Source organism: Metopolophium dirhodum, chromosome 4, assembly GCF_019925205.1.
Source record: "Metopolophium dirhodum isolate CAU chromosome 4, ASM1992520v1, whole genome shotgun sequence".
NCBI lineage: Eukaryota > Metazoa > Arthropoda > Insecta > Hemiptera > Aphididae > Metopolophium > Metopolophium dirhodum.
The window spans coordinates 36,395,492-36,420,636 of record NC_083563.1 but is presented as its reverse complement, the minus strand read 5'-3'; the positions used below and the strand labels follow the sequence as shown (position 1 = coordinate 36,420,636).

General features: G+C 26.6%; 1 protein-coding gene across 4 annotated transcripts in view; it reads left to right on the top strand.

Annotated features, from left to right (window-relative positions):
- The window catches only part of LOC132942492 (small conductance calcium-activated potassium channel protein 2), a 190,392-nt gene that overhangs the window by 104,087 nt on the left and 61,160 nt on the right, over positions 1–25,145 (top strand). For all 4 annotated transcript variants that reach the window (XM_061010916.1, XM_061010913.1, XM_061010914.1 and 1 more), the window contains 2 exons: positions 5,870–6,040; positions 9,996–10,193. In XM_061010916.1, coding sequence (XP_060866899.1) covers positions 5,870–6,040; positions 9,996–10,193 — 369 coding nt within the window. The remainder of the gene's footprint in view (positions 1–5,869; positions 6,041–9,995; positions 10,194–25,145) is intronic.

The following is a 25,145-nucleotide window of genomic DNA, read 5'->3' as shown; positions in this document are numbered from 1 at the left end:
AAGTATCTTGTATCGTGTAACAAGATACACAGTTTTAGTGTAAATTGTAACTTGTAACCAGTTAGGTATGACTAATTGAGTCATTCGCCCAACCCTGGATAATGGATATACTATAATATTATAGTATAATATGTGTTATGAATCGTGCATACAGTTTTAAATCAAAGTTACACATTAGGTACTCGATTTCTAGCATAATATTATAATAATATATTATTATCAAAACAACAATATTATTAAAGTAGGTATATCGGTTATGATTATGATGTTATGACAATTGGACAAAAAGAATAGAATTAACATGAAACAACAATAACTATATACATATTATTATCGTTTAATTGCATTGTTGACACATATTACTATTACAAAATGTCTATATTATTGATATAAACTATTAAAGACATTGACGGTACAACTACCTTTATTAAAACGCTTCTACACCACGGTCCCGTCTTATCACAGATGTCGTGTAGGTATTCAATATAACTGTTTTGAAATATGTGTTAAGTAATATACAAATATTAGGTAGGTACAAGCTGAAATCATACGTCGTAACATTATCAATGGATCTTAATAATTCGTATGTGCTGCATCAAACAATTCATAATATTGCAGATTACAAAATAAAAAAATGTAATTTCTTATAATTTATCAATAAATCAAATATCGGGCATAGCCAATATTATACATCATTACATCAATAACCTATACCTACGAAAATGTGCTAAGTCCGTTATTTCACATTTATTTTTACATTAGTATTGTAATTCTAAAATGTCTGTGTTATATTATAAATTATTTTGCGTTAGGTCAAAGGTTTCAATTTTTCTACCATCATCGTTCGATTATCCGAAAGGAAGAAACGAAGGCCAGACATTATTCAATAAAGCAAAACTAGTGGAAAAATACAAGGGATCAGGACATTTACATAAACTGATCATAAATCATACTGGCGCTTAAGGCGCCGCAAGTATGGTTATATGGTTCACCTCCGCATTTCGCTACTGACTCGCGTCCAAAGAGGTTTTTGCATTGTCTAACAAGTATTGAAAAATCCATTAAAATCCAATAGACCCGATAATAAATTAAAATAAGCAATTCATTTACGTTTTAAGATCATTATTATTTATTACTAATATACTATTATAGCTAACGGGATGGTACAAATTTAACATAAATTATAATTTACATTTAAATAACATTTATATTGTACTATATAGTTACATGCTAATTGTTTTCGATTCTAAATGAATGGTTTAACAATTATGTGTGATTTGTATGTCTGGCGTATCTTTAGGAACAGTAAAAATGCTTCAGTTTTAAATTTACACAGACATTGATAGTATAAAATTTGATTTAAACTTCTACCCTGTGCTTTTGTAGTTAAAAAGTAAAAATGTAAAGTAATTTTCAAAATAATCAAGAAAAAACAATTAGGAAAATACCTACCTATGAAAAATTTTTCACTAAATCAGTGTTCATAAATTCAATTTTGTTTTTTTTTTTTAATCGAAATTTAAAAAATAAATAACTGAATAGATTTGAATTTTACATAAAAATATATTTATAATAGTATTTTCTGGACATGATATGATTTTAAAAATATTTTTTACTATTTATATAATATTTTAAAATGTCTCCTTTTTTAAGTTTTGTTTTCGATTTGTGCTTGATAAATTGATCATAATATTATTATGATTATTATTATGATCGTAATTCGTAAGTAGAAAAAAGTATGAGAATATAATACAAGGTTCATTATAAATTTTCACCTCATGTATCATTAAAAATAGATAGGTAATCACATTTTTTTACAAGCGTTTAAGAATCCAATTTTTATAATACCTGACAAAACTATGAAAATATGTAAATTATTTTGTAGTTCAAAATTTATAAGATTCAGAAGTTTAACACCTAAGATGTGAACTTTTGAAGTATAGTAATAGGTGTATAGTATAGTAACATGGTTCCTACTAAGTTTTTCTTTTGGAATTTAAAAATAGTTTAACGTAAAAACACATACATTTTTTATGAGTTTAAATTTTGATGATAGCGCTTGATATTCAAAAGTTATGTATATGGATTTATTCTCAACAGATTTTTTTAGTTTTGTTATTTTTAAAAAAATATATTATGCAATAACTTAAATAATAATTTAATATACCCGATAAAATCTTCAAAATATTCTGACAAACTTTAAGCTATTGTTTTATATTTTCAAATTTATTTAGTTTTTTTTTCAATAAAGGGTATTGAGAATTTTCAAATTCGACTTCCCAAAAGTACTAAATAGATCCACTTTGCTATCAGAAACCTTTACCAAATTTGATAATCCGTACTTTTTTCTACTAGTAAAAGTGTTTCCAGATACAAAAAAAAACAACACATCATTGTAAAATCAATACATTCATCTCTACGCTAAAAATCTAAAATATTATATTAATAATTATATAATAAATATACCTATGCGATTTGTTTTCGGCAAAAATAAGTTTATACCACTATATATAACTAGTAGCAAAATCAACAACTTATATAATTAAAAATACATAAAATACCATTAGGATTAAGTTCTAGATGTAAATAGTACTTTTATCCCAATGGCCATGTCGCCAATGGTATTTTTATTAATAAAAAAATAAAAATACATAGTAATATATCCATAGAATTATAGGCTGATAAGCCGGCTGTACTTAGAATCATTTTCGTATCGTTGAATTATTATTGAATTCAAATTTAACACATTCATCTAGACTTGGTACATACTTGGATATTGGTATAAACACCAAAAAAGAGAGATACAACTAAATTTGGTCAGGTATGAATCACTTGTAGATGTATATGTGGATATTTTAAATCTAATAGCAATGTCAAATGATTGCACATAAAAACCATAGTATCGAACAAAATTCAGCTGGTCCAAGATTGTATTAAAAACATTTCGACACTATTTGTTATTTATTTTTTCACCCGTTTCCCAATAACTTCAATGAATGCTTGAAAATTACCACTCTGAACCTGTGTTTAAATTTTAAAGTACCGTAAATACTGTCTATATTATGTCAAATTCACAATCAATTGATGTGGTCTCATAAAATATTTTGAGCAATATTTGTCAGAGCCTCGTATGCTTCGAATATGGATGCATCGTACATTAAATAGATTCTTTGCCAGAATCTAAACACGTTTATGCATATACCCATGATTGTACAGGATAATGTATAAATTGAAATGTAACAATATAGATAAAATCAATATGAGGTTAGAGAGCCTGATGGGTTTGTATTTCTTATCTATTATTTGTCATTTATTTTTATGCCCACTGTATTTTATGGACGGATTTAATGTGGAAACTTATCAAAAATATGAGTACTTGTCAAACTATCTGGAATTTTAGAGTAATATCACACTTGGCTCAAACTCAGTAGGTTGATCAATTTACATTTTGGTTAACGCACTTATACCAATTACACCAATAATCCGTATAATATGTTTAGGTACTGCTTTTTACAATGCAATATGACTTATTAGAAAAATTATAATAAGTACATAACTCTAAACTTTTACACGAGTGTATGCAATTTTATTTCTAGTATTTCTACGTTAAATTTGTTTTTAACGACATATTAACCGAGTACTATAATACATTTATCAGTTAAGTTATAACTTATAAGTTACAATGATACTCGTATTATTATTCTCATAAACATTAAAAGTGTATATAATAGATTTTCCTTAATGTTTACAATGAGTAACTTAACAGTATTCAAAATAAAAAAAAACTAATAAGTATTCTTTAGAAATAATTAATTTATGTATTCAAATTACTTATCAAAATACCTTATCGTAATGATGCCATTGAATAATAGATTTCAATATTCAGATTACGTTCTCCAGATACCATAACTGCTCCGTTGTTTGCCCCAAGTTTCAAATTTAGTGTGCTTCTATTGATTTTTCTTTTCCACTCCCAGGTTTATTTCAATAAAACTTACATTTCTTTTGGCTTTAATATAATTGTATAACGATAAAAAAAAAATGGTTAACTAAGATATTATTTAACTTTAAATACCTATAATATAAATGTACTTTTTTAAATTTACTAATTCTTCTTCGTTACGAAAAGGCGTATTTCTTTGTGGATGGTTCTAAAACTAATTGAGTTTTCTGACTGTGTAGATTAAAATTGAAAATAAATAGTTAAACCAAGTTTCTGTAACGATGTTGGAGCTATGAGTTATGAAAATCAGCTACTTCCATTACATTTAAAATCGATAACACATTTTTCACATAGCTGTTCAGTGCACACGCCTAAATCTTATATTTTTCTTATAGAGTGACCTCTTAAAAACTAATGATCTAACCGACACGATGGACCATAGAGCAACGCCCAACACTTAACGCCCAAAAATAAATCTTGGTATAGTGTGTATACTTGATGGTCTTTCCATTAAGCCATACGAAAAATATCGTTTTTACGTTTTGACAATTATGATAATTATTGTGATTGCATTTGTTAATCAAAATTTTCCTATTTATAAAAATGCTTTAATTTTAATCCATTTAAAACATGATGCGTAACGCGTTTGCCAAAACATAAACGTGTTGTCTAATGCATCGACGAATAATCACATTGTATATAGTATACGTTAGCGGAAGATGTGCAATCATAAAAGTATTTATACGTATTAAGTAATTTAATCTATATCTTACTTGGTGTTTTTCTAACTATACTAGACATGCAATTAAAAAATTACAAATTGCAAAATGTATTGGCCGAAAAGCATGGCGGTTTTTTTTTCTATGATTCACATATTTCGGTTTTTTTTTTTATTTGTTATCGTAATGTTTTATCTGCACATATTATAATAATATGCCTGTTGTAATTACTTTTTGTTCAAGTTGTGTTGTGTATACCTACCTGGCTACCTACCTACGTTTAATAATTGTTAAGAACAAAAAAAAAATCCTTTTAGTTCGATCGCGTGTCATTAAAAAATAATAATATAAATTTCCATTTGTGTAGTATCATGCATGCCTATATCATATTGATCTCCGGCTATTCTACACCAAATATTATAAATAACCGATAGAATAATAGTTCTGACAACAACACGATTGTTCGACGTATATACCTGTGTACTTAATCGATAAAACAATATTCTAAAGTAGTGGTCTTCGAACATTGGGTTGACTCGTAAAGTCGAAACGCATTTTGGAAATATATTTCGTTTTTTCTGTAAATTTATGTCAGATTTTATATGAGCAAAAAAATCAAAATACATTTGTAATCAGGCTATAAGAATTACCTATACTGCAGTTATATTGTTTTAAATATGTATACTAAGTAGCGGAGCGAGGATTTTACTTTTGGGGGATGATAATTTGTTATAAGGAAGGCTTAACTAGGATCCAACATAATTTTGGTAATCTGCCGTTTCCATGGGTATAGGTACCTATAACATATAACATTTTAGACTTTTACAGTAACCTTCAAACAAATAAAAATGTTTATATGAATTCGTAAAATATGATGGACCGTATAGTATGTAATATTTTCAAAGAACATTGAATTCGTTTTTAAATTTTCCTGAAAAGTTGAGGAAAGTTACATGGTATCAGCCCTATCAGTAAAATATGCATTATATTAGGTACGTTTCTATATATCGTACAAATTTATAAAATTTACAATTTTTCAATGATTATTTTCATTTTGTTTTCACGTAGTCGTTTTGTTTGAAAAATTATAATACAATGATAATTTTAACAATCATTTATTTGTTATTTAATTAGGTGTTCAGGTTGTGTACGCCTGAGGAAATTATTATTTATGTAATTTTTATGATTGTTTTGTTCTTTGTTACAGCTGCGAAAGCACACGTCATCGACATTGTCGATCACTAGTGGGATGAAGGTTAGCGGTTCAGGTGGCCGAGGCGATAGCGGCGTAGTGGGCGAGGAAGCCGGCATAGCATTGGTTAGCATACATTCCGACTATCCCCGCTACACCGAAGAACGTACCGGGTTGGTGTGCAAGGTACTTACCTATATCATACTCGTAACCTTCTAATTATATTACCGTAGATATTATAATGTTGACGATTGCCCCTTCCAGTTAGTAGCCAGTGGGTAACCTACCCATAGAACAGCGCTTGAGTGTCTGCAAATTTCACTACGTAATAATTGCCACCTCTCCCGTTCTCCTGCAGATAATATTATTATACCCTCATAAATATCTACGTGTTTACGGCGCAGAGGGTATATTATTACAAGAGCACTCGTTTGATATGTAGGTACAACTGGCAGCGTGTGTCGTGGAAAGTAGGCAACGCAAACTCCGCGTGGCCCTCTTTTTATTATTTTTCTTAACGCATTTAAAAACCTAATTTTCCTCCAACCCACCAGCGCAATATTAATGGACTCGAAAATATCCAACCATAAAAATGAAAAATGTTCTACTTGAAAGTATAAAAAAAAAAAAAAAACAAAAACAAAAGAAAAACAATGCAAGACAAATGTAGACCGTTCGGCCGTCCCGAAAACGTTATTCCGACAACGTTCTATGATTAAACCGCAAATAATCATCATCTGCGTTGTGTAAGATTTTATATTCTTTCTGGCTCCGTCGCCGACGGCCGTACAGCGTGGGATGTGAGAAAGACGACTTGGAAAACGCTACGGTATTATAGTTTTTGGATTTGAACAAAAACATCCACAATTTCGGTTTAAGTCTTTATATAATTGAAACTCAGACAAAACCACGCGTCCAATACACGGCACGAAATAATATGTTGTTTATACATTCGATTATAGCATACATATAGCACTATCATTCGATGTCATGTAATCCGAATAAAGTTTAATATTTATTGGTTTCTCCCTACCCCTTCACTGTTTACAAATGACAACAACGCATACAGCACATAATATTAAGTTTTGAAATACATCCGGAGTCACTACTTATTTGTGAACATTAAGCAATCGATTATATTATACTGCATGTCATACGATAACCCACACCATATACATAAATATTAATGCTATTACAATGATTTACAGTATTACCAGTGATATCCTCTATTCGAAATTGACTATTTAAGCTATCTATATAATCAATTCAAGCATACAAATTGAGTGTCAATTTACAATAAATTTTGTTACAACTATTTCAAAACGTGATTGAAATACATAGGTTTTTCATCTTTAATTTTTAATAAAATCTACAAATAGCATTTACTTTCATTGAATTGAATATGTGAATAAAAATACTCAAACATAATTATATTTACAAGCAAATACCCGTTATTACACATTCACTCCATATGATATCTTTGTAGGTTTTGGCAGAAATTAGTATTCAAACTCACATAAATATAATTTTAAATGTAGTACATAATATATTTTTAAAAAAAATCGATAGTAAGTTGTGGGTTTGTGACTTTTAAAAATAACAATTTAAAACTATATTTTAATACGAAATCATTCAAACATTTCACTTAATAACCTTTTACTTATTGATACACCACTCACAAATATTATTACTGATTTTTCAGTAGATTATAAAAACTAAAATGTAGTTTTCAAAAACATCTTTTTTTTAAATATACACTTTTTGAGATTGAATTAATTGATTGTTGATAAGTACTAATACGATTTACATTAATTTTATCTAAATTAATTATTTGTATTTAACTGTCATAAATACATAAATTTATTATTTATGACTTACATATATTATAGGAATATGAAACTGTTTTCCATAAGGGTGTAATTGTGTAAAGGTTTTTATCAATATTAATACTTATCTTTGACCAATTAATTATCTAATTTATTTCAACTGTCCCTAAGACATTTAGCTATTTGACTTATAAGTAAAAATTAATTTAATAATAAATAATATATTATATCTTGTATTCCTGTACGAGAATATACGATATTAAAGCTACAAAAATAGTTGGAATTTTAAAATAATCATATGAGATGCTTGTCATTTTTGTTATATATCTATATGCACCACTCTGTATATTCAAATAACCCATTTAATGTTATGCATATTATTAATATTCGTACTCTGTGTGTTTATATAACTCATCATTTCATCCTTAAATTAAAATATACGGCGCGGGGTACAACTTTGCATAATATAATATAGGCACTATATTATGCACTTCATTAAAGTTCAGTGAAAAAATTATATTTTTACGCAAAATTTAACCTTTCCTGAACGGAAAGGATAAAAAAATCTTTACTTATTCCATTTTAAACTGATTCAACATTTTTCCGCCCCACTGTAGATAATCACTACCGGAGTATCGAGGATTTTCTTTTTGCGTCTCGACTTCCTCGCAATTTGCTTAAGATCCCGCGTGTGTATACTGGATTAAGGTCGAGAAATCTGCTTTACGCCGGTTTCCATAGCTCTTCCACTCATACTAACAAATACGTATATGTGTGTGTGTGTGTGTAATAAAATACCACGCACGACGCACCCACACAGCTGAACACTCCTCCTCATTTTTAGACGCTTTACTAAAGCTCCGAGAAATCGCTTGGAAGACCGAGTGAAACCTTTGGTAGAATCGATAGACTCGCTCATAGCACCGGTTAGAACAAACGAACCATACATTTTAATGCCAGCAATCTCTTTATGACAATATCTCAAGTGCTTTAATAGCATGTAAAAAAGATAAACCGTTTGTGATAAGACAATGATATTTATCAAACGTCATACATTCGGAAAATCATTAATCAAATATTATACTCGTACGATTCGTTGTATTAATTATAATATATTATATCCAACGACCCGGTAGGGTCGCGCTAAGTATAAAAAAGAGCACCATAAAATAATAAGAAAATAGCGCCTAAAATACGCGCATAGACAAAACACACACTTAACTGCCGCACAACATAAAACAGCAGAAAACACGATTTACGGAAATCAATTTCTAGAGAAAGCTTAGCAAATTCGTAGTAAAATAACTAAGTTTGAAAATACAATAATCTAATTGGACATTTTGCAAAGAAGTGTGTGGTGAAGTTTTAAAATCATTTTGAACATTATCAACAGAGTTATAGCCAATTTCACTAGAAATTATTGTAGCGTATTTTCAACAATTTATTAGATAATATTCCCCGCGGCCCGCATTACAATGCTCTATCCAACACCTAAGGTAACCATTAAACAAAAAAACAGAAAAACATCATTGTAAAACTATGTTCCCGAAATAATAAGGTATCAAATAAAAATTAGTGATATCCCAACAAAAACACTCCGCTATACTCCGTGTAAAAAAACGCTAAGTATGAGCTAAAAGTTGTGATATCATTTTAAAGGTAGCTAAGTCTTTGAACAATAGATATCATTTATACACCATGTATATGGGAAGACCAGACAAAAAAAAATTATGCTACTTTAACGTATAACAAAAATTGTGGAAATTATATGGTTAATACTTAATAATAAATAAATAATTCAAGAAATATACTCATGTCAGGAAATTCTCAAAAATAATATTTTGAAAAAGTTATTAAGTTCTAAATTATATTGACTAAAAAAATATTGATATTTTAAAAAATTCTAAAAAATAAATTACTTGATTTCGATAAATGTTTTTACCATTAAAGTTGTTTTTATAATCAGATTTACAAATTGGCTATTTTGAATTTTTCTAAATTTTTTATTTTCTGTATTAAATTTTTTTTATATTATTTATTTATACTTGTAACGTAAGTGACTAAATATTATGTATAAAAAAAAAACTTTTAGAATATTGAATAGAACAAAAGTTATTTCATCTGTCAGTCTTCCTGTGACTCCCTGTGAAGGCTAATATCAAAATAATTTTTAAATAATAAAACCTATGGGTTTCTGTATCAAGTACCTACAGATTACAGTATACAACTGGAATAAATTTTAAATTTAAATATTAAGTGCAAAAGGTTAAATGTTCAATTTATTCAGTTGTATGAGTATGGTTTTTTTTTTGCAGGGTACCAGCTTAGTAGGTTCCAGTGGTAATATAACCGGCAGTAAACACAAACCAAACGTCGGATACAGACTGGGTAGGCGTAAAGCACTTTTCGAAAAACGAAAAAGAATCAGTGATTACGCTCTAGTGATGGGAATGTTTGGAATTATAATCATGGTCATCGAGAATGAGTTGGCCAGTGCAGGAGTATACTCGAAAGTAAGTCTATAATATACTATTATTTATAATGTGATCGTTAGGTACGTGTCTATCAACAATATGTAATATTCCCACAGCTTAGAATATGAAATGGTTTATTTTGATGATTACTTACTCAGAGTTATTTGGATACTTACATAAATATTGATATTAAAAACAACATAAATTATAAATATGTCAACATTTCCCAATAAAATATATCTATAAACGATTTAGCTTGATATACAATTCAAGCTACAATAATTATATTTAATTAATACCAATACCTTTTATGGTCAAGTAATTTATAATCAACGACAGTACTCATATTAGTAAGTAGAAAAATGTTCTGAGTTATATTCAAATGTATTTATTTAAGTACTAAGAGTTGTTAACTAATAAAGACTTACAACTATAATTAAATCTTTATATTTTATCAAATAATTAGTACCTATGTATCCAATCATCGAAATTATTTGTTTAGTTATTTAATGTTATTTAATTTAGTGGAATATTAAACAGCAATAATAGATACATATAGTTTTATCCAATAAAAATATCTGTACGGCCTAATTCGTATATATCTGATGACTAATAAGTATATGGCATAGCGACTAAAATTATTATTATTTAAACAACTTTAAATTGTAGCTTAATGAAAACGTTATTGATTATGTTATCATGAATACATACTATTACACTTAAATTTAAATGATATTTTGATTAACGATTACTTCTTCTAACAATATATATTCTTACTGAATACCTATACTTCAACTATACATATTATATAATTGTAACAATTGACAATTATACATATATTTCAAAAACTAAATTAAAAAGAAAATATATTAATAAGGTTTCAACTACGGATTCAAAGAAAAACTACATAATATTATATAATGTATAATTTTTTTCGCAAACACAATAAAATATTGCCAATAAAATGAATAAGTACATAACAAAATACCATTACATAATATATTTTTGTATAAATATTAGTTTTAGGGTTGTGACAAATACATAATATAACACCTCTATAATAGTCATTACTAATAATTATACTTAAAATAGTTATAAAAATAATCCATACCAAACAAAACAAACATTTTTAAATATACAAGATTTTAAATGAAAAGGAAAAATGATTATAATTTATGTAACCAATTATTTTAAAAGTCAACAAAGTCAATTTATAGTAAAAAATCGGATTATATATTTACTATTCTGAAATAGATGAAATCCATAAAAATCTGATAAAAATAAAAATACATTGATAATTACATTGATAATACGAATTCTACTTATTATATAATGTAATCGTAAAGTTGTCTTATTATATTCTCATCACAAAAACAATAAATATCTAATTAAAATTATAAAACTGTAAATACCAAGTACCTACACTTTATACAAAGCCTTATAAATTTATTGTAGGTATAGAATAATTATTTAAAACCACTTGTCAAAATAAGTATTAAAAACGTAGTTTCATTCTTTAATTTTGAATTAGGTATACAAACAATTTGTAACTAAATTGCATAACGTTATACAAGTACTTGTTAACAAAAAATATCAATGTTATGTAAATAATTAAACTGTAAGACAATATTATTGACAAATATCGATAAAATAATTTTATATGAGACATTAAAGCCATAAATCATGAAAGCTTGTTAGGAAAATCAATGAAAACCCAAAAGCACAGTAGTAGACCTTTATTAATATAATAATATAACAACGAATCAAGTTGCAGTTCAACAGCTATTGATGAATGGGAAACCGTGTAACATAATACAGACTACTGAGCTTATTTTAAAGATAAAGAGGGACAAAATGATAGCGGGTGAGTGGTAACTCGGTTCAAATGAGAATTGAACAAATTAAACGGATAATAGAATTGTAAAATTAATTAGTTCTTCACATTACCTACTTGAACATAAAAACGCATTGATTCCTTAAAACATTAATATTTTTATTTTAGTTTCAAATAGTTGAAAAAGTATTGTGCTCCGGTAAACGAATCAAATTAAGTAATTATAATTGTTTTAAGTTAAACGTTTTACTACGCTAAACTGCTAAAGTACTATGATAATATGCAATATGCACGACCTATGTAGATTGTAAATACAATTGTAATCAAACGAATCATAATACTTAAAATATAAAACTAGAATTATAATATTCAAACGCAACATGTTGAACCTCATGAAAAATAGTGGAATACGTTTCACGGAATAAAGTATAAACAATTCACATATTTTATAAAAGTATTTTCGTTAAATTTTGGGCACTGTAAACTTTTAAAAATAAGTTAGTGAAAAACAAAAACTTAGCTTGTAAACGCCATTTATTTCCAATTTCATATTCTTTCCAATAACTTAAATCAAATTCTTGAAATATTTCCAGTTCACCAGTTATTACACAGTATTAGCCTCCTATTTCAATTTGGATTTTGGAGTAAAGCAATTTTTCATGCACTCCGCTTACTTCTGCTGCTAACACCCTTCACGTTTAGTTTTATTATATTTACGTCAATATAATATATAGCTGATTGAAATCTTGTTTACGTCATTTTATTTTAAAATTTATTTATCCATCCATAATAATTGAGCATATATTTTAATGATAACCTTAGTACCACACTGATAGGTACTAATGTTCAAGTCAAATTTATTTCATATTTGTATTAAAATCAATATGTTACTATTTTCAGTTTTAGTTCAAAGATTTAATGCTTGATGTATAGGTATGCGTTTATATGTACGTTGTATAGACTAAGTCCTATAAAAATTGTTAAAGAATGGAGGGAAATAATTAATACAACGAAAAGCCCATAGAAAATAATTATCAAAGTATGAGAAATGGAAAATGTTTCTGGAGAAGGCTATGTGATATGTCCAACTCACAAAAAGGGATATATGAAGGATTGCTATAACTACCTAACAAATAATAGTGATTTTAAGCGTACCACATAAAATGTACTCAAATTTTATTAAGGATACAGATGAAAGGGAAATTTGCAAATGATGGATATCGGGGTGCTAATATAAATATTTAATGAAAATTGCAAGTCTTTACCATTTCGGAAATACAATCAAAAATAAATAGCAGAAACTTGTTTTACTTGGAAATTCCCGTTTTTCTCAATTATTTTGGAAAGTACTGGCAAATTTTTACTTCTGGCTCCATAGTACCTAACCAGAAGGTGACAAAGCTGAACATCTTTTACCGTTTTACTGCTCCAGAGGTGATGATAGATATACAAACAAAAAACTGATATCGTTCTAAAACCAATAAAATCATTGCTACGTTAAAAACTGAAATATCAATAACTGGTTTTCATTATTTTGTTTTATAAGCATTTAAAATTAAAATCTTGGGGTAATATGTGATATACAATATTAACTACAAAATAAATTATTAGGTAGATAAATATGTACGATGTGCCTATGAAATTATTAATTTAAATAAGTTAAACCTCATAAACAAATACATGATGAATAGTATATATTATCCTATAACAAAATAAATAGAACAATTATTTTCGTTAAGACTTAAAATCACTTCTAATAGTTCTTGATATAAATATTAATAGAGTATCAAATATCCTTAGAAATAGAAACCAACAGACGATGTCCTCTAGAAATCAATTTTTTTTTAATTTTCAAGGAACTGGAGAGATAGGAACACTAGACAACTATTATACAGCAGTTCTCCGGATTTTATTCATTATACCTATTTACTACAAAACCGACTTAATTCTTTACCATCAATAAAATATTCTTTTTAACCGTCTTAGCAAAGCGAGTTTCCTGGTATTTTTCTTTTCTTGAATAGTTAATACCACAATACCACAAATAAATATTGTACACTCACATTAAAATGCAAAATTTAATTTAATGTTTGTATAACATGCCTATTGCCCACGGGTTCTCTGTTATTAGGTATTATTCATATTAATATATTTTAATAATATATATCATGCATTATTTTATGTAAGTGTTCACGAAATAGTAAATACGATGTTTCACATATTAGGTATTTATTAATGTAGGTTATTCTGGGGAAACATTTAAAAATTACAAAGAGATTAATAATATAATCTATATCCACGTTATTTTTGTATAAATATACAATATAGTTACCTATTATAATACAGTACATTACACAGCACATTGTTACTCAGCTACGCGTAATTAAATATTGGTTAATTAATGAGTTATGTTTTTGAGTGTTCTACTTCTCATTTCATATTAAATGTTGATAAACAAACATGTTAATGATCTTCTATAGGTGTTTAGAACACTTAAACTAATAAATAATTAGGTAGCTAACAAATTACATTATAGTTCATGTACAACCGTTCGATTAAAAGTCCCCTCGTTCTTTAAAATAATGCAGGAATAGAAAAGTATTTACATACGTGAATTTATTATTTATATTCAGGCGTGTGCGAATTAGCTCAATGTCACTACCAATGCGAAAGGTCGGTTTAGGTAGATCGATTGGTTGAGATTCTATGAGCATAACATTCGTCACGGTGCTGTCACTATAAATAAGCTAGGCATTACCACCTTGCGACACGATTAGAGTAGTGACAAGATATCTCGATTGTAGACATAGGTAATATATTTCAACATTTTACGAATCGATCTTTTAGTAACAATAGGGGATGATGGAAAATGTTTAGTTGCCGACGGAGATCAATATGGGACATTTTTCAACGAAACTAAAATTCCGTTTGTAATGGTGTACTATTTGAGACATTTTGCCTTTTTAGTTGCTTTGCTGCCAATATGTACCTAGCTACAAAAAACGAAAATAGTAAAGCTTCAGTTAATAAATTTACTATAACATAAAATGTATACAAAAAATTGCAAATAATATTATATTGATTACGTACAATAATATTTCGCATAATTTGTATTTGTGAATATAACTACAGCAGAAAAATATTTCAATACATATCTTATATTAATACTTGGGTATTGAAAAACAATATAAATAAAAATAAATATCAGATAAGTTCAACCTAAACCATAATCAAAGTCCCCTCTCGTCCTATGCTCCATTCAAATCCATTTCATATATTTTCTAGGTATGCTAGGCACTCGTTATGAAGATCATAACTTTGTTCTAAGTTGTTAGCTAATTTAGGGGCGATTGTAAATTCTCCCGATTTTAATGACATGTAAACTCTCCCGATGGTAAACTCTCCCGGGTCTACTTCAGTACTACTAAACTAAAATAATTCAGTCCGTCGCCTGTTATCATACGTTGTTATCACTTATTATTTATTTTATCATTAGTAAGTTTTGTTAAAAATGTAGACTTGCTTACTCTTAAGTTATAATAATATTATGTCTGATACCTAATGTGTAATATGATTATGATTATGTGTAAATGTGTAATAATGTAATTGTTTTTACTTATTCTCTATTCTACTTTTTGCTTGCATCGGTATAACTAATAACGTCTTCTACATTGACAATTTCAATTTCTTCGCATAATGTGAATATTATATATAAGTGCTGTGCATTTATTCACACTACATTTCCATTTGACTTCACTATACTCGATTATAGTGTTGATTGTTAATGAAAAATAAATGAGGACATAATCAACACTTCTTTGTTCCGTTGACTTAAAACATACATAAAACTTTGTTGAGCCATTAAAGTCAATATCGGTCAATAAATATAGGTTAATGGTAATTAAATATTTAAATATTTAAATAACATTATAACAAATACAGGTTAACGGTAATACAATTGATAATAAAAATTTAAAATGATAATCACAATCTCTGCAGTGTAGCCAATTTATAGGGTACCAATAACATTTAAAACCTAACCTCGGGAGAGTTTACACATTTCCTTCAGGTAAACATAATGTTGACCCGGGAGGGTTTACATATTTCCTTCAGGTAAACACAAAGTTGACTCGGGAGAGTTTACACATTTCCTTCAGATAAACAAAATATTGACCCGGGAGAGTTTACCATCGGGAGAGTTCACTAGTCTTAAAATTCAGGAGAGTTTACCATACAATCGGGAGAATTTACCACCGCCCAAAATACTAAAATGAACTTCGTATTCAGAAATGGGAGAAAGAAGGGTCTAAATTAGGGTAGCGGTAAACTATCCCGATTGGATGGTAAACTCTTCCGATTTTTAAGACTATAGTAAACTCTCCCGGGTGAATATTTTGAGTAATATTTAGACCCTTCTTTCTCCCATTTCTGAATACGAAGTTCATTTTAGTATTTTACATAAGTACTTCTTATTAGTTGCCTATTTCTAATTGAAATAAGTGATCTTAGCCTATATTACTTGTTATAGGTGCCATCTGTTAATTTGAATAATTTATCTATATTCCATTAAATAAATAAGTGCATTTTTAAAAGCTTACAGAATAATGCTGAAATATAGGTTTTTTTCCAGATAAAATAATGATATATTAATATTCATGTATTATAATATTACATGGTCTAAATATATATATATAATTTTTACATTAATAATACTAAATACCATATAACCATAAGTAAAATACTGTAGAATTTATCTAAATGGCTTTCTTTGTTACTTTTTTTATCGTAAATATACATAAAAAAATCTTCATGTTTATCACGAACTAGTGTCAGTTTTATTTTTTTTTAAAGTATAATATAACAATTTAAAAAAGTAATGTTAAGTTATATATGTACTACACGTGTAGAATAAAAATAGTTTTATTATTTATAAGATTTAGGTAGGTAATATAAAGACATTTTAAAATAAGAAAACAAGAAGTTTGCTTTTAATGTGCTTACATCATCTAGATATTAAATGTATCATTAAAAAAACCAACCAATACAAAAACTTATATTTAAAAATTAAAATAATTAACATCTTAAAAAATAACAGAAATACACGTAAATTTAGTTTAATATTTGAATTACCTATTTGTGTTTTCTTACAACTAATGCAATTTCGTATACATATGAAATTTAATGTATTCACAACTTGGAAAGTTAACATTTTAAAGTAATAAACTGATAAAAAATCTTTACTAATAAAATATTTAGTATCGGATAGTTTATAATTGTATTATATTAAGATAATTGGTACTTAATTAATTATCAGATATAGTATATAAATTAAAATATAAAACAACTTCAGTGTTGTTTCAATTAAATAAATATATGAATACATATTATGCACTATAGGCACTGAATTCCTTTTTTTAACATTTATTAGAAAAAAATACAATCTATTAAATGTATTTACAATAAGTATAATATGTGACCATATAGTTAGTTATTTTTACACCAACATGAAAAAGAATAGATCTAAGGGATTACTCAGCAATAGACTTGATGTATATATATAAATAAATAATATATTTGTTTGGTCAATTTTTTTTATGATAATAAAATTCTACACAGGTTTTTCTTTAGCTTTCTTGGAGAATTGTCTGGGATAACTTTGTTGTCAAGAGCAAGTGCTTGGTCAATCAGTGGATTTGAATTATTTTCACGTGGGAGCGAAACAGTTTGTTTGTAGATGTCACTACTTCTGAGATTATTTGAATTTTTAAGTACTAGTGGAGGGAATGATTTGAGTCATAAAATGGAACATTTGTAACCATAATATGTAATGATATTGATTTGAAACTTTATATTTTATCAGTATTCATTGAATACCGGCTTAAGAAGGATTTTATATAGTATAGGAGTTTATTTTTTAGGCTAGATTTTAAGGACTTTCCTAAAAAATAGTAATGAGAATTATGTCTGGAGTTTCTACAGGAGCTTCGTTTGTATAATAGTCCCGCTCAGTTTTTTAAGTAATATAATTTCAACATTAATAAATTTGTAGTTCACCGTATTTTAAAATTGAAATGATAAAAATGGGAGCTTGGATAAAAAAAAAATTGAAACGTTATCTATTCTTATTTCACCTAATACTGTCAATGTGCTACTTTTAGTGCATTTCGAACTATCGGAAAGTAGTAAATGACGTCAAGTGTATTGCTTTCGATATAAAATAAGATACTTGGTATATTTTGAACAACACTTTCAAAAATTTTTCAATAATAATAAATAATAAAAATAAGAATAAAAACTTTCGAACGGTATGTTTTACCGAGAGCAAAACTTATTATATTTATTATAAATATAATATATTTAGAAATATTTTCACTTTGTATTTTCTTTACAAATAATGAGCTTTAAAAAAATAAATCTTGATTTATAAAACAGTTAGCAGCTTGCTAAAACAATATATTACCTGAAGTTTTAAAGTTGTTTAGGAAGTTTATAACAAAAATATTTTTTTAATACATTGAATTATCGTTTTTCGTTTAAATTCGATACTGTATAAAAAAACAATTTATATTTATTGCAGGATATACATACATACACATTCATATATGATAAATATATTCGTTTATATTATACATGATAAATATATATATAACTTGAAAATTATCTAATGACGTATTTTTTTGGTTTTTGTTAAATCTTCATTTGTTTTCAATATTATAGACCTGAGCTATTTAACTATTGCATCTTTAAATGTTGATCTTTTTTTGTTGTTACAAGAACTCGAATTCATAGATATTTCACAATTAATTATCTTACTATGTTTTGTAGAGTTCCTATGGCAACGTTATGGTTATGGTACGTTAGACGTTAGGTAATATTATGCTCAAAAACTACTTTTTTTTTGCTGGAAAACAATTATTGTGATTTCAATAAAGAACGATTTGTTATAATACAATATTTAATATACATATTTCAAGTAATAAAATAGTTAAACACTTAAAATGTTCGGGCTTAACATTTCACCTTAATTATTAAATCATAACATAGGTATCTAATTTAAAATAATTATAATTTTATTTTTATTTACAATTATTATTATGTTGTTACTTTTTTCCACTGAAGTATTAATTATTTTTAAGTAGGTACATTCATATCAGAGATCTTTTTTATGTTTATTATTATAATTTGTAATTATTCCATGGGGGTCGAAATATTATTTCTTTTGAATCTTCACTGTAATTTCACTACCTTGTCTTTGGTTAACGATAATGGAAGTTTTTCTGTACTCTTCTAAAGTATCCAATTTGTCACAAATCTCTTTTTTTGGTTTTTATATTATAATTTTGCTTTTCTGAAATGCAACTTCGTCTAACGACTGAGGTATTCAGGAAATGGATAAAACCATTTATATCTTCTGAACATGGGAGGTATATTCCACAGGTACTATGATACCATTCCTTTAATTTTTTGTTGGGACTACGGAAAAGCCATTCTGGAGTCTGATTGATGGATCTTTGAAAACACAACGCTATGTACGTCACGCGAGGACCCGTTACTAAAGACTTTAATACTTTTCGCATAAAATCTCCTGGAATTGCACTTACGAGATTAAAAATAGAAGCTATACAAATTATTAACAAAATTAACTAATTAAAATATACATAGGTACTCGTGCGTAGTAAACTTAAAATGCTATGATAATATCATTAATCTTATAATGATATTATGATATTATGTGTATTAAATAAAAAAGTAATTAATATTTTTTTTAAGTTATGATTATTTTTGTATTCTATACAATATAGTATATTATACATTTTTTTTTAATATTTCTCGTGTATAATTAAGTATATAAGTTATATTTAGGATCTTATTTTATATTTTGTATACAACAAAATATAATATTATAAAAATTTTGCTCCAAATGTATAATATCATTTAGTATAATATATTGTATAATTGTATATGTTATACAATATAAAGATGATAATATACAATAAATCTAAAAGTTTAATATTTTTAAACTTTTATTGAAAATAAATATAATTACTCAATCCAACTAAGAATAAAATAATTATCACAATATGAATTTATTATAAGTGGCCTGGTGTGGCACGGTGGTTAGCTTCAGTCATAAACGTGTTCTGATGTCAAGCATCAGGTAGTGTCACTAGTTCCCGGATGGGTGATCACCCGTGTTTTAATGACGAATCCTACATATATACACGTGTTCTAACCAACCGTGCCCTCCCCCATGGTTAAATAACTTCAAAATAACCTACAAGCCTAATAAGTAATAAGTAATGACCATACATGAGTAGAAAACTTAACTTAATAAAAAAAAAAAATTAAGTATAAGTACACAACCTCCCAGTGTTTAAATTACTATTATATTTTCAAAATATAAAATAATTTAGGGCAAAACAAATTATCTTCGGAATATTTCTTTAAACGTTTATAACAAACATATATTTTTTTTAACTAATAAATAATAATAACTGTTGTTTTCTTAAGCTCGATTCAATTTGTGTTTTTAAATTTTTTCCTAAATGTTGATCACACTGTAAATATGAATACAATAACTTATTATATTCTCGAACAAGCTCAAAGGTATTTTAGCTCACGTAACTTACATTAAAATAGCTTTAGAAAATTATTTCTGAATATTAAACTATTAATTAAGTACGGCTTTAATATATTTATTTATTATATAGGTATTTCAGGTCCCAATAGTTTCAATAATTAAAATTATTTTAATTGGGTACAAGTTCTGTAATAATACATGAATACAAGGAACTCTAAATAATTAACAATACATAGTTCATAAGTATTGTTAATTATTTAGAGTTTCTTGTACTCATGTATTATGGACATACCATTTTTAAACACTAGAAATTATTATAGATTAAGTTTGTTTTACTTTATTTATAGCTACGCGAATACGGAATATTTAATTAAAAGTACAGAGTAATTAATGATTCACATACCGCGTGTAATACTGCCGGAACACTTCAATACAAACTGCAATGAAAAATCGTTTTAAATAATGATAAGAATATAAATTAATTAGGGCTTTCAAAAACCTTGGGTATTATTTATCAAAATTTACTCACAGAATTTCCATGAGAAACCGATTGTCAGTATATTGCGTATCACAAGACAGCAGAACAGGGTACCTACCTTATTTAGCAGCTGTAGCTGTCCAGGAAACTAAGACACATTGTCATCTTACATAAATAGCTCATCGTTTTTGCTTAAATCAAGCTTACACGTATTTCAGTCATGACGCAATATATAACAATAACGATTTATCGTTTACTTTAATTAAAAAAACATCTATTACTCAATTATTTAGAGTAAAATTCCATTGGGAAATGTTTGGTTTTAAGTATACCAAACTACTAACTATATATTAAATCCAATAAATTGATTTATTATTATTTTTATTAAAACACAATAAAAATAATAATTTAAATCCCATACAAATCAGTACTATTGATGTTGTCATAATTGCACACCAACCGTATATTTAAGGTTAATATATATGTGATAATATTACAAAAATAAATAAGTATACAATATTATAACAGTAATGAGTAAATGTAATGTTGTATATATTTCAGTATAATTAAGATAAACAAAATGAAAACGATTAAAAATAGCTCACTTAAAATAAGTTGATTGAAAAAAATTACCATACATTGTCCTAACATACTATAAAAATGAATAAAAATTTTTTTAAATATTAAACCTGCAATAGAATGTTAACATTATAATTATAAGTATATTTCCATTTACCTAGGTAAATACTGGTTAAAATACTGGGTAAATACTGGTTCTATACCAGGTAATAAAAAAATTTTTTTTAAATTTACATTTGAAAAATCGTATTAGTCGAACTATTCAACATAAGCCTTATTTGGTTTTTAATTATTTAGTTTCTATTGAATTTTATAAATCACCAAATTAACTAACGATTTTGTATTTTAGAAATGAATAAATAATAAGAGAAAAAGAGTGTGGAAACGTACACGCATTGCATTAGAAAAATCAATTTAAATCAATTATTTATGGTTTTACGCTACTCAATAAACGTCTTGACCGCATTAGCATTTCGACGAACAATGTTAGTTTTTATGAGATGTTAAGATTGAATATTGTAAAACAATTATATTTATTCATTTAAATCCTGATGAAAATTGAATTTTTATAACAATAAGTGTATAAATAGTACACTAGAAAATAAAATATTGAATTATAAAATAACGAACGAAAGAGTACCTAACTCAAACATAGGTAAAAATATTGAGTTAAAATAATTACGTTTTAAATATTATTGCAGGTCTTAAATCTTTCTCAGTATATTATAGTCATTTTTGCTGTCTAAGAATCATCTAAAATTTTATTAGACATTAATTAACATTATACAATTTAAGTTTTACATTACAATTTAATGGTTAGCTATAAATATATGTGCATAGAATAAAAATTATTAATTGATTACCTACCTTCTTCTAATATAATAGACGCTATTGAAACAAAAAGCTAGTTTCGCTAAGAATAATACCTAGTTAAAATTTAAATGATAATTTACTGTATTCTTAAGTTCAAATATTAGTCAAAATTAATCCCACCTGGGACCTTTATTGTTATAGTTGATCTTGGGTCTATGATAAGAACATGTTACCCGATATCGCTTTGTTTGATTATGAGTGTTTCATTCCATTGTTCACAGAAAAACCGGCTGTGTTATCAGTTTATATTGGTTCACAAAATAATAGTCTAGGAGCTACTGACGGTTTGACCTCAACTTTTTTACCTTCCTTGAAATTTGTATAGCTTATAGAATTCGGCTGATTTGTAGACTAGCTCGGAGGGGAGGGAGTGTCTCAAAAATCAACTGACTGAAATAATTAAAATATGATGTTGTAGAAAATTCCGATACTAACGTGTAAAAAACAGTTATAAATCATATAAACTAAACAATTTATAAACAATTTTATATTTATATAATTTTATTGTTTTTTGCACGTTAGAATTTGAATTTTCATCAGCCGAGTTTCTTATAACATAATTTAATTATTTTAAACCATTTAGTGTTGGTGGCTGAGGCGCTAAAATCAGTTGATTTTCGAGACACCATCCCCCCCTCTCCCACCATACTGGTCTACGAATCAGCTGATTTTTCTATCGTATTCGTTTAAATATACAATTTCATAAAAATTTGAACTTGAAATATCTAAAAAAAGTAGTGCATATTATGTCTTACTATGCTTCTGCAAGTAGTAATAACAACTGATAAGGATTATATTGAATTGTCAAGACCAAGTTATTAAAATTAAGAATGTTTTTTTCTTATTTTGATGAAATTTAAACGCTTATAAAAATGTATCTTTATGAATAACTTATGTTAGAAAATTAAATTGTCTACCTAGCTATTTGATCAAACATTGTGCTAATTAAACATTAGCTTAATACTAAAATAATATATTTATTTTCATTCAAAGAATTGTATTAGGTACACATGTTTTTGTACATTTAATAATAGGTTACTTATACAGCTACATACTTATATCTTACAATTCAATATAGGTATCAATATGATAAGTTATTACTAATAATGACTGAAAAAAAAATGTATTTTCAAATCCATTAAAATACAACTATAAGCTATTAGGTACTTTTAAACATCAATATATTAATTGCTTTGGTTATGAATTTGTAACTACAATGACATAAATGCACACATTATTACCATAGCTCGTTATTATTCCCATATACAATCATTATTAATACCTATATTTTTATTCATTAAATACGAACCATTAATAACATGCAGAATTATAAATGTTTTGATTTACAGTATAAACCTATAAATAATTTTTAATACATTGAAATATTAGTATCGATAAATTAATATGATGATATATTTTTTTTTAATTTAATAAAATAAACAAGTCTTGGAATACCTTAAATACTCTTTTGAGAATCCTCGGCATTTATTTAGAAAATTTTAAATTCTTTATTCGTGTAATTTTTATACACTTTTTAAGTTGAAGCTAAAATTTCAAAAATGTTGCATCAGGGACGATTTCTATCATAATATAGGTTAATATTTCGAATCATAATATTATTATAATCATCCGTTCCTTTAAAATGGTTTGAAAAAATATATTCAATACTGTTAAATTATGTTAATTCTTGATATTGACATAACTCACATTGCGCAGAACGAATCCGGTATGTGAATTCAATACATCCACAAAAAATATACTAATTTGTTTCCTGGATTTGTAGAATTACTTTATTCAAACCATGTTTTTATTTAATGCGTGTGGTATTAGAGTTTGAGGATATTTGAAGTTCCATGAAAACTTCCTCTGAGTATCCAATTGGTAAAATTTAACTTTTTATTCATACAATATACGGCTGAATTGCAACAAGATAATATAGGTAATTTGCGATAGTTTTATTCTTATATTATATTGAACATTTCAAATTTGAACATATAACAATCATTGTAATTTGTGATTCACTTTTACAAATTGTATTAGATTACAATTAAACGTAGGTACCTAGGTATACAATAAAATCCATTAATTTAATTAGTAATAATTATTATTCTCAACAACACTTTTAAACGATAGGAATTTCTTTTATAATTTTTCGATATCGGTCTTCTTTTATTATAATAAAATAAGTGCCCAATTTATTTAATCCCAGAAAAAGTTAAATTCACGAAAACTAATAAAAACAAAAACGATACATTGTCTCGGTCTTATTATATTTCATAAGCTGCATATGTATATACTATATAGGTAATATCCATTTTGCTTGTGTAAATCATATTATGCATATTAATAATAAAATATTTTTGAAAAAAATAGCATAAACACGTTAGGGCTCTACCACTGGATAGACACTCCCCTCATTATATTATATCATTGTACTTTTTTGTATGATATATTATTAATATTGATGCACAATGATTTTATACATTATTCGAAAAAAAAAACACATAATTAACAAAATATTACAAAATATATATTTTCAATAATATTTTTTTTTATGAATTCAACTTTCTTTTGAAACAATGTAAACTATTTCAATCAATTCATTTTAACAAAAAAGATTAATTTATTGGAGTTAAAAGTAGGGGT